The 12261-nt window shown below is 44.7% G+C and overlaps 1 protein-coding gene across 9 annotated transcripts in view; it reads right to left on the bottom strand.

Annotated features, from left to right (window-relative positions):
* Nucleotides 1-12261, bottom strand: part of DOCK10 (dedicator of cytokinesis 10) — a 448273-nt gene that overhangs the window by 232705 nt on the left and 203307 nt on the right. For all 9 annotated transcript variants that reach the window (XM_069727557.1, XM_069727548.1, XM_069727554.1 and 6 more), the window contains exon 2: nucleotides 8919-9038. In XM_069727557.1, the coding sequence (XP_069583658.1) occupies nucleotides 8919-9038 (120 nt within the window). The remainder of the gene's footprint in view (nucleotides 1-8918; nucleotides 9039-12261) is intronic.

Below are 12261 nucleotides of genomic sequence, written 5' to 3'. Positions count from 1 at the left end.
CTATGAATTAGACTAGAATTCCATGGGGCATTTGAGCATTCATCACTGCTGTACTTTCATCATCCTCATCACCACCTGTATCCTCTAATCAAGCTGTTTTGTCTACCCACAGGTATGCTGCTGTCCATCTACTCTGCCTTTCCTGCAATGTGTGTTTATGTGAACTGCATATAATTCCCACCTGGTATGCTGCTGTCCATCTACTCTGCCTTTCCTGCAATGTGTGTTTATGTGAACTGCATATAATTCCCACCTGGTATGCTGCTGTCCATCTACTCTGCCTTTCCTGCAATGTGTGTTTATGTGAACTGCATATAATTCCCACCTGGTATGCTGCTGTCCATCTACTCTGCCTTTCCTGCAATGTGTGTTTATGTGAACTGCATATAATTCCCACCTGGTATGCTGCTGTCCATCTACTCTGCCTTTCCTGCAATGTGTGTTTATGTGAACTGCATATAATTCCCACCTGGTATGCTGCTGTCCATCTACTCTGCCTTTCCTGCAATGTGTGTTTATGTGAACTGCATATAATTCCCACCTGGTATGCTGCTGTCCATCTACTCTGCCTTTCCTGCAATGTGTGTTTATGTGAACTGCATATAATTCCCACCTGGTATGCTGCTGTCCATCTACTCTGCCTTTCCTGCAATGTGTGTTTATGTGAACTGCATATAATTCCCACCTGGTATGCTGCTGTCCATCTACTCTGCCTTTCCTGCAATGTGTGTTTATGTGAACTGCATATAATTCCCACCTGGTATGCTGCTGTCCATCTACTCTGCCTTTCCTGCAATGTGTGTTTATGTGAACTGCATATAATTCCCACCTGGTATGCTGCTGTCCATCTACTCTGCCTTTCCTGCAATGTGTGTTTATGTGAACTGCATATAATTCCCACCTGGTATGCTGCTGTCCATCTACTCTGCCTTTCCTGCAATGTGTGTTTATGTGAACTGCATATAATTCCCACCTGGTATGCTTTGCTTACCCATTGTTTTCTATCCATTTGTATTTCACTTCCCTTGCTTCTTGCTTGCATACCTGAGTGGCCATCTACCCCACCCCCTCTTTATGACCTGGCTTAACTGTGAACATGTGCTCTAGACACACACGCCCACATCCTCCCTCTCAGCTGTGAGCCCTTAGGTGCCCATAAATTCATAGCCATGAGTCTGACCAGAGGTGTCTGACCATCTTAGAAATTGCATTTTTAAATTGCAGTTTTTTAATTGCTATGAATTAGACTAGAATTGGACTGGAATTGACTGGAAGGTAAAGAAATAGAATACCACTATAATGTTTCAGTTTCTCTTCACATTCACCCCCATACTACTTTATTTCTTCCTAACTCCTGTAGTCCCTCCACCCAGTAAAGAACTAGTCATTTCTCCCTCCATCCTCCCCAGTCATCTCACCTCCTCCACAGAACTATTCCTCCACATACAATCCTTTCTCGCCAGGCACACACGGCCACATCATGACCTATCCAGCTCACACCTTCTAACGCTCAGTCTGCTGCTCCTCATTGCTGGCGACATATCCCCAAATCCTGGCCCTCCTCATCACATCCCCACACTCATTTCTAATCCCCTGCCACGATCCTCTACACGTCCTCGCAACCACAGTAACCTCATACCCATTCATCCTGCCCCCACTCCCCCAATTTCCCTATCTGGAGCACTATGGAACGCACGCTCTGTCTGCAATAAACTTCCATTTATCCATGACCTCTTTATCAATAACAAACTCTCCTTCCTCGGCATCACTGAAACCTGGCTCACCCCTTCTGACACAGCCTCCCCTGCGGCACTCTCTTACGGTGGCTTCCACCTTTCTCACACACCCCGCCCCAGCAGCAAGCATGGCGGAGGAGTTGGTTTTCTCCTGTCAGATAACTGCTCCTTCACCCCAATCCCACTGCCACCCTCTGTTATCCTCCCTTCCTTTGAGGTGCACTCTGTGCGCATCTACTCCCCCTCCAACCTCCAACTGGCTGTCATCTACCGTCCCCCAGGGCCAGCCACCACCTTCTTCGACCACTTCACCACCTGGCTACTCCACTTCCTCGCCGCTGACATCCCCACTATCGTCATGGGCGACTTCAACATCCCCATTGACACTTCCCTCTCAGCTGCCACTAAACTTCTATCTCTCACTTCCTCCTTTGGCCTCACTCAATGGTCTTCTACAGCCACCCACAAAGATGGTCACACACTGGACCTCATTCTCACCCGCCTCTGCTCCCTATCTAACCTCTCAAACTCACCTCTTCCTCTTTCTGACCACAACCTACTTACATTCTCTTCCCTTTCCACTCCTTGTCTACAACCCCCACCCCACAAACTCTCACACCCTCGCAGAAATCTTAAACACCTTGATCTTCACTCACTCTCTGAATCCCTCCTCCCTCTCACAGACATAAGCTCCCTACACAATGCGGATGATGCTGCCACTCTATATAACACCACAATAGCTGCAGCTTTGGAATCTCTTGCCCCTCTCACACATACCAAAGCTCGCAAAATCAACAGACAACCCTGGCACACCAGCATGACAAAAGAACTGAGGCGAGCTTCCAGAGCTGCTGAGCGCAGATGGAAAAGATCCCACTCCATCGAGCACTTCATCGCATTCAAACAGTCCCTCACTGCTTTCAAAACCATGCTCGCCACAGCAAAACAAACCTACTTCTCATCTCTCATATCCTCCCTGTCTCACAACCCCAAACAGTTATTCAACACCTTCAACTCTCTCCTCCGTCCCCCAGCACCTCCTCCCTCCCCACTCATCTCAGCTGAAGACTTCGCCTCATTTTTCAAGCAGAAAATTGAGAACATCAGAGACAATTTTAGTAAACAACCCCCAGAACCCTTCCTCCCAACTACCCAGCCCTCCACCTCCAAAACCAACTTCTCCACCATTACAGAAGACGGACTCTCCACTCTACTCTCAAGATCGCATCTCACCACCTGTGCACTTGACCCACTCCCATCCCACTTCATCCCAAACCTCACCACAGTCTTCATCCCAACCCTAACCCATCTCTTTAACCTATCACTAACAACTGGCATTTTCCCCTCAAGCTTTAAACATGCCACAATCACACCTATCCTCAAAAAGCCCTCTCTTGACCCATCCTCTGTATCTAGCTATCGCCCTATATCACTTCTCCCCTTTGCCTCAAAACTACTGGAACAACATGTCCATATTGAACTGTCCTCCCATCTATCTTCCTGCTCCTTCTTCGACCGCTTTCAATCAGGCTTCCGGTCACACCACTCCACTGAAACTGCCCTAACTAAGGTCACCAATGACCTATTAACCGCCAAGAGCAAGCGACACTACTCTGTCCTCCTCCTCCTGGACCTGTCCTCTGCCTTTGACACAGTGGACCATTCCCTGCTGCTGCAGACCCTCTCATCCCTTGGCATCACAGAATTGGCCCTATCCTGGATCTCATCATACCTAACTGACCGTACATTCAGCGTCTCCCACTCACACACCACCTCCTCACCTCGCCCCCTATCTGTCGGAGTCCCGCAAGGTTCAGTTCTAGGACCCCTGCTCTTCTCCATCTACACCTTTGGCCTGGGACAGCTCATAGAATCTCACGGCTTTCAGTATCATCTCTATGCTGACGACACACAGATCTACATCTCTGGACCAGATATCACCTCCCTACTAACCAGAATCCCTCAATGTCTGTCTGCTATTTCATCCTTCTTCTCCACTAGATTTCTAAAACTTAACATGGACAAAACAGAATTCATCATCTTTCCCCCATCTCACGCGATCTCCCCAACGAACCTATCCATTACAGTAAACGGCTGCCCACTCTCCCCAGTCCCACAAGCCCGCTGTCTTGGGGTAATCCTTGACACTGATCTCTCCTTTAAACCACATATCCAAACCCTTTCCACTTCCTGCCGCCTCCAACTCAAAAATATTTCACGGATCCGCACATTCCTAAACCAAGAATCTGCAAAAACCCTAGTCCATGCCCTCATCATCTCCCGCCTTGACTACTGTAACCTCCTGCTCTGTGGCCTCCCCTCTAACACTCTTGCACCCCTCCAATCTATTCTAAACTCTGCTGCCCGACTAATCCACCTGTCCCCCCGCTATTCCCCGGCCTCTCCCCTCTGTCAATCCCTGCACTGGCTCCCCATCACCCAGAGACTCCAGTACAAAAGCCTAACCATGACATATAAAGCCATCCACAACCTGTCTCCTCCATACATCTGTGACCTCGTCTCCCGGTACTTTCCTGCACGCAACCTCCGATCCTCACAAGATCTCCTTCTCTACTCCCCTATTATCTCCTCTTCCCACAATCGCATACAAGATTTCTCTCGTGCATCCCCCCTACTCTGGAATGCTCTACCACAACATATCAGACTCTCGCCTACCATCGAAACCTTCAAAAAGAACCTGAAGACCCACCTCTTCCGACAAGCCTACAACCTGCAGTAACCACCGATTGACCAAACCGCTGCACGGCCAGCTCTACCCTCACCTACTGTATCCTCACCCATCCCTTGTAGATTGTGAGCCCTCGCGGGCAGGGTCCTCTCTCCTCCTGTACCAGTTGTGACTTGTATTTTTCAAGATTATTGTACTTGTTTTATTATGTATACCCCTCCTCACATGTAAAGCGCCATGGAATAAATGGCGCTATAATAATAAATAATAATAATAATAATAATTACACACAGTTACGGTTTTAACTCTTGAAGTGATCTACATTTTTGGATTGCTCAGATAATCAGCCACTTATTTTAGTAACGGCAGTAATTTACATTACTACTGTATGTCTTTACAGAATGTGGTTGCCTAGATAGAAACAGTAAGTAGGCGCTAAGTAGAAATAAGGGTGTGGACAAAGAAAAGAGTGAAACCATGTATTTCCTTTCCTTCATACGTTCCATTCTAAGTAAAATCTAAAAAAAGACCTTACATAAGGAAAGTCTGCTGCTTTTCTTTAACTTTATTACTACAATCACCTTATATTTATTTTTACATTTATAAATGATATCTAGAATGTTTTTGGTAATGGCTGTTGGTATTCTGCCACATGAAGATTCTGTGCAGAAGAGCACTTCGCTTCCACAACCGCGACGACCTCTCTATACCAGTCCTGCTGCCTTCTACAGGTCTAAAATGAAGCTTTACATTTGTCCTGTGCTGGATGCTAATAGTCTCTGAGCGGCCCACTGAGCGCATCCAGACCTTTCTTGATGCATCATATTCTTTTCTTTTACATTTTGATTTATTATAATGTGAATACAATAATACTGAAAAAAAGTGAAACATACAATGGGAACGGAAAGTATTCAGACCCCTTTACATTTTTCACTCTTTGTTTCATTGCAGCCATTTGGTAAATTCAAAAAAGTTCATTTTTTCTCATTAAATGTACACTCTGCACCCCATCTTGACTGAAAAAAACAGATATGTAGTAATTTTTGCAAATTTATTACAAAAGAAAAACTGAAATATCACTTTCCATACCCACTGTAGATATGAACAACTTACAATCGTCATTTTAACAGTATGGAAATGGGAAACCAACGTATCCATACACACTGATACTCATCCAGGTGGCGAAGGTGGTTCATGATCCCACAGTGCCATGGACCTGACCTACCCTGGAGGGGTATGAATAAGCAGCTATCTTGGTGTTCACTGGAGCCTCTAGTGGTGAGGTCAGGCTTGTGCAACAGGTAACTGCCAGATGCCACTCCAGGGCGGCGAGCGGCAGTAGCAGCATACCCCAAGGGTCTAAGCCGTTAATCAGATTCTTAAGCAGGGCAGGACTGGAAATGGTTCAGACAGAACGCCACTTTGGGACAGGTTCAAACACGATAGCTACTTGGGACAGGTTCAGACAGGACTGCTCCTTGGGAAAGTTCTGGTACTGCCGATGCGGCCACGGAGTTCAGATACAGCAGATGCGGTTTCAGGTTACAGACACCACCGAAGCAGACACAGGAAACAAGGACAATTTATACTGGACTAACTGGACACTGGATTAGGGAAATCACTATATCAGTCTATGGGAATACCCTAATAATAATACAGACTAGGGACAGGGACCTGGCTACATACAGTTGCACCACCAACACACCTAACACTAACCATAGGGGTTACTCAGGCACCTTCCAATTGGTGAGAGTGCCTTTTATACAAGATGCCTCCTAGCTATTGGTTGGGAGACACATTGCATGTGCACACATTAATGAAATGCCTCCGAGCTATTAGCTGGGGGAATTCTACCATGCCCGCGAGTTGACTCTTTAAGAAGAGCGGATTGCGCGCACTAGGCATGCCGGCAGAGCACAGTGCAGCATGCACATGCAAGAAGAAGGGAGCAACGGGGCAGTGAGTAAGCTGGTGTCCCCGCATGGTGGGAGGGGGGAACCATGCGGAGGCGCCGGCAGCCATAACACCCACTCATTCATTTACTCCTTCACTACGAATCCCTAGAGAAGCAGTGCAATAAGCAAGATACCAACTGAAGTAACCCCCTTTAGCTAATAATTTTGGAGGATGCAACAGGAATAGCAGCCACAGACTCAAGCCAGAGTTATCAGACCCTCTCACATTTGTTTGACCATTTCCTGGACACATAAGTAATTTGGAGAAGGGAATATATTTGTTAGCTAGATTAAGCCAACAAGACAACAGAGGGATAGGTCCACAATATTTTGACCACTTTCCTTGCACAAAAACGAAGAACGTAAAAGACAAGTTATTTGGAGGAATTCTGGATCAAATCATCCAAGGAAACACACAGGGAGAGGGCCAGGGAACTCAAAATGGGTATACATTAAGAAGACCATCTCCAATCAAAATGGTGAGAGCTTGGGACAGCACCAGTTGACATGTATAAAAAAGTTCCTTGAGCTACTGAACATTGAAAGCAAAAATCACAATCAGAGATGTACATTTCCTGCTGTGGTGTAGGAAACTGTATGTAGGAATTCATATTGTATCTTTTCAACTCACCAATTCATTGCATATTTTCAGCCTGAATTTCCCGACCCACCATCTGTGATTGACAGAGCAAACCATAACAAAGGCAAAGGACAGAGCGAACTGTAAAGGTGCAAAAGTTAGCTGGCTATATGGATGACATAGGAGATGTCACCAATGGCAAGCCCAGGAATTGCCAACATAAAGGGTGCGCGGAGACATGTAGGGAGACCCCCACCTGACTATTCGGTGCCGAATAGCATACATCACGGGAAAAGTTCTAATCTTAATTTTAGAGGTATGTGGGAAAGCAGAGCTTCTATAGAGAGGTTGTAGGGAAGGGACAGCAGACATTTACAACACTGTGTAGCTGATATATTTTAGGAACACCTGATGTCAAATTCCCATTCACTTTTACCCAAGGTAGAAAAAATGTTGGCTATGGTTTTGCACAATTATGTAGGTAACTAGATGGTGGCCCGATTCTAATGCATTGGGTATTCTAGAATATGTATAGTAGTATATAGCACAGCCCACGTAGTATATAACGCAGCCCAGGTAGTATATAACACAGCCCACGTAGTATATTGCACAGCCATGTAGTATATAGCACAGCCCACGTAGTATATAACACAGCCACGTAGTATATAACACAGTGATGTAGTATATTGCACAGCCATGTAGTATATAACACAGGCCACGCAGTATATAACACAGCCCCCGTAGTATATAACACAGCCCACACAGTATATAACAGCCCATGCAGTATATAACACAGTCCACGTAGTATATAACACAGCCACATACTATATTGCACAGCCACGTAGTATATTGCCCAGCCACATAGTATACTGGCCATCCACGTAGTATATTGCACAGTCACGTAGTATATAACACAACCCACGTAGTATATAGCACAGAGACGTAGTATATAACACAGACCATGCAGTATATAACACAGCCCACATAGTATCTAACACAGGCCACGTAGTATATAGCAATGTGGGCACCATATCCCTGTTAAAAAAGAATTAAAATAAAAAATAGTTATATACTCACCTTCCGGCGGCCCCCAGATCCAGCCCAGGCGTTTAGCGATGCTCCTCGCGACGCTCCGGTCCCAAGAATGCATTGCGGCAATAGCACGTGATGATGTAGCGGTCTCGCGAGATCGCTACGTCATCATCTCGCGAGACCGCTAAGTGATCTCGAGTCATTGCCGCATTGCATTCTTGGGACTGGAGCATCGCGAGGAGCGGGAAAGGCGCCGGAAGGTGAGAATATAATGATTTTTGATTTTTTTAACATTAGATCTTTTTACTATTGATGCTTTATGATGCGTTATGCTGCGGTGTAAAGCAGTCCGTTTAATGGACTGCTAAACCGCTATGGGGCACTGACTGGGGAGTAGGGAGGGAGCACTGACTGGAGGGGAATAGGGAAGGGCGACTTTGTGGCCAGACTGTGCCCATCGCTGATTGGTTGCGGCCGGCTGGCCGCGACCAATCAGCGACGTGGGATTTCCGTGACAGACAAACAGACGGAAGTGACCCTTAGACGATTATATAGATAGATTCTATATGGAGATGATTACAGTGATGACTCCATTATTTGATCTCTACCAAGTAGCACAAATACAAAGTGACACCAAAATGTAAGTTCTAGATTTCCCTGTTGTGTATATTGGTGTAACCAAACCTTGGCAATCCAAGGAGGCAGCATAGACATTACACCTAGAGATAGTCAGTTATTACACTACGAACTCCACCAATACATATGAATATTCGGCAGAGCATTCATGTTCTTCATGAGAGCGCACCGAGTAATCTACTTATCACCAGGAAGAACAAAAAAAATGAGGAGTTTGAATACAACTGTAAATGAAATCATAGATTATTATTCAACTGAAAGATAAAGTAACATTTTAAATGGGAACTTACTGAAAAGTCGTCCTCGGGAAATAATACAAGATCCTTCAGAGGGTCGTTGGAATAACTATTTTCTAGCTCTGTAATGGCGGACTCATAATCCAATGGCTCTAAGAGTTTAGGCTTCTCATGCTGCAAGATAAAAAAAACAATGTTTATAATCAGGGTAGATATATAATAAAAGCTACGGTAAACACTTCCGGAAGTAAAGATAGCTTTTCCGGTAGGTCCAATAAATCAGATACTTTACTCTTTTATGCCACCATCCTCTTTTCCAAAAGGAGCTTTAATCAAACAGCAATGAGAATGAGACAACAGCTAGAGAAACTGAATTATTCCTTAATTATTCAAGTACGATTATAGGGAAGGATTTTCAACAAGGTTCTACTATTATTTATGATTCAATGAAACTATTAATAGGAGCAGAGCTCTGACGAGCACACAGTCTAATATTAGCATGAAAAATAATGTAATCAGTATAAAGGGAACACACGACTGTCACAATAATATGAGGTCTGTGGATCTTATCAGAGCCTGCTCACAATGTGATACATCATGTGAATAATGATGGCTAATGTAGCAATGATAACAGGTATATTATTCATGTAACTTGACTATACCATATTTTTTACAATTACCGTACATTTGGAAAAACAGCACAATTCCTCTAAATAAATATTCTGCTTCTGCTAAAAATATAGCCGCTGACCACAAAAAAACAGAGGATGTGGTGTTTTATAAAATGATTATTAGAATAGCCATCATTTTTATTTTTATTACATAAATCAATAGAACACATGAAAATAAGAAAATTGTAATCTACCTTATCAGAGAAATCTGCACCTATCTCCTCCAGGATTGTTCTTTTAAGGTACCTTCACACATAACGATTTCGTTAACGATATTGTTGCTTTTTGTGACGTAGCAACGATATCGTTAACGAAATCGTTATGCGTGACAGCGACCAACGATCAGGCCCCTGCTGGGAGATCGTTGGTCGCTGGGAATGATCAGGACCTTTTTTTTGGTCGCTGATCACCCGATGTCATCGCTGGATCGGCGTGTGTGACGCCGATCCAGCGATGTGTTTACTGGTAACCAGGGTAAATATCGGGTTACTAAGCGCAGGGCCGCGCATAGTAACCCGATGTTTACCCTGGTTACCATTGTAAAAGTTAAAAAAAAACAAACAGTACATACTTACATTCAGGTGCCTGTCCCCCGGCGTCAGCTTCCGGCACTGACTGTGTCAGCGCCGGCCGGCCGTAAAGCAGAGCACAGCGGTGACGTCACCACTGTGCTCTGCTTTACGGCCGGCCGGCGCTGACACAGTGCAGGGAAGCTGACGCTGGGGGACAGACACCGGAATGTAAGTATGTACTGTTTGTTTTTTTTTACTTTTACAATGGTAACCAGGGTAAACATCGGGTTACTAAGCGCGGCCCTGCGCTTAGTAACCCGATGTTTACCCTGGTTACCCGGGGACTTCGGCATCGTTGGTCGCTGGAGAGCTGTCTGTGTGACAGCTCTCCAGCGACCACACAACGACCTAAACAGCGACGCTGCAGCGATCGCATCGTTGTCTATATCGCTGCAGCGTCGCTTAATGTGACGGTACCTTTAGTCTCAAAATTCTCAATTCACTGGTATAATCTGTTTTCAGTGAATATAGATTATTTCAGTACTGAGATAGGAGATGGCAATTGGTGCTGATGATATTCCATGTGGAAGGGGAAGATGAGTGAGGAGCTTAGTCAGTAGCTGCTTCTCCCCCCTCCCACCCTCTCCATAGAATCTTATGAGTATAGACCAGTGTTCCCCAAGTCCGGTCCTCAAGAGCCACCAATAGGTCATGTTTTCAGGATTTCCTTAATATTGCACAGGTGATAGTTGCATCACCTGCACAGGCAAGCATTCAATGACCTGTGCAATACTATGGAAATCCTCAAAACATGACCTGTTGGTGGCTCTTGAGGACCGGAGTTGGGGAACACTGGTATAGACTGTCACCTCCTATATTATATGCAAATTGCCTCTTCAGAGAGGAAGAGGACTTGAACTCTATAGCGCCACTTGTTGGAAGTAGCCTATATTAGTAAGGTAAAAATCTGTCTTCACTCAAAAAAGATTTTACTTGTGAATAGAGAATTTTGAAAATGAAAGATCAGTCCTGGTGGAGAAAGAAGGAGATTTGTGTGATAGGATATATTATAAAAGTTGCTTATTTTCATGTGCACTATTGATTTATGAAATAAAAATTAAAACGATGGATACTCTTTAACTGCTTCACAAAATTCCAGTCAATAATTATTAGTGATGAGCGAATATACTCGTTACTCGAGATTTCCCAAGCACGCCCAGGGGTCCTCCGAGTATTTTTTAGTGCTTGGAGATTTAGTTTTCATCGTCTCAGCCGAATGATTTACAGTTATTTGCAAGGCTAAGTACATGTGGGGGTTGCCTGGTTGCTAGGGAATCCCCACTTGTAATCAAGCAGGCTAGTAGCTGTAAATCATCCAGATGTGGCGAAGAAAACTAAATCTTCGAGCACTTAAAAAATACTCGGAGGACACCCGAGTGTGCCCGGGAAATCTCAAATAACGAGTATATTCGCTCATCACTAATAATTACTCAAGCAAAACAAATAATAATTTGACATCACATTAAGCTAATAATAATAAACACATTCTGTGAAGAATATTGAAGAAATAATTCCATATCAATCATTTGTATCCTATTTGACATGGGATTCTAAAAACCCCTTGAGTGTGCAGTTGTAACAGAACACCAAGCAGCATGGGAGGTCAAGAGTCAAAGGGCTTTGAGATACAGAACTCACACCTTGACCAGCTCAGAACAGAACAAAAGGCTTGCTGCCACGTGGAGACCATGCGGCAAAATTGCTTTGTTAAGTCAGCTATGATTCCATAATGAGTTATGGAGATACTAGCCATACAGCGTGTATATTTCCGAGATCTCTGGATCGGACCGAATGCCTTCCAGGGTCTCGGTTCGTTCTAGCACCTAAAGGTATGGAGTTACATAGAACAGCTACTAGAAGCCAGGCAGTAAAGCTGTATGGGGTCTTAAAGCGTAGCAGGAGCCCGGCTGAACCCGATAGCGCAAGAACCGCCACCCTAGGACCTTCCAGAAAGGAGTTATGCTCTTTCAGAGATTTTTGGAGATTTAACTTCAAATCTCCAAGGGAGTAGAATAAGGACAATCTTGTGGGTGGAAAAGGGTGTGATCAACCAAATGAGTAAATGCTTCTGCAAAACTTGGTCTAGTGCTTTTTCTCTGGGGAGGGCACGACGACACATTGTGTGAGGAGAAGTCAAGGAACAGAGGGGACCAC

This window comes from Ranitomeya imitator, chromosome 5, assembly GCF_032444005.1.
Source record: "Ranitomeya imitator isolate aRanImi1 chromosome 5, aRanImi1.pri, whole genome shotgun sequence".
Classification (NCBI taxonomy): domain Eukaryota; kingdom Metazoa; phylum Chordata; class Amphibia; order Anura; family Dendrobatidae; genus Ranitomeya; species Ranitomeya imitator.
The sequence above is the reverse complement of the archived record's forward strand: the minus strand, read 5'-3'. Positions and strand labels throughout refer to the sequence as shown.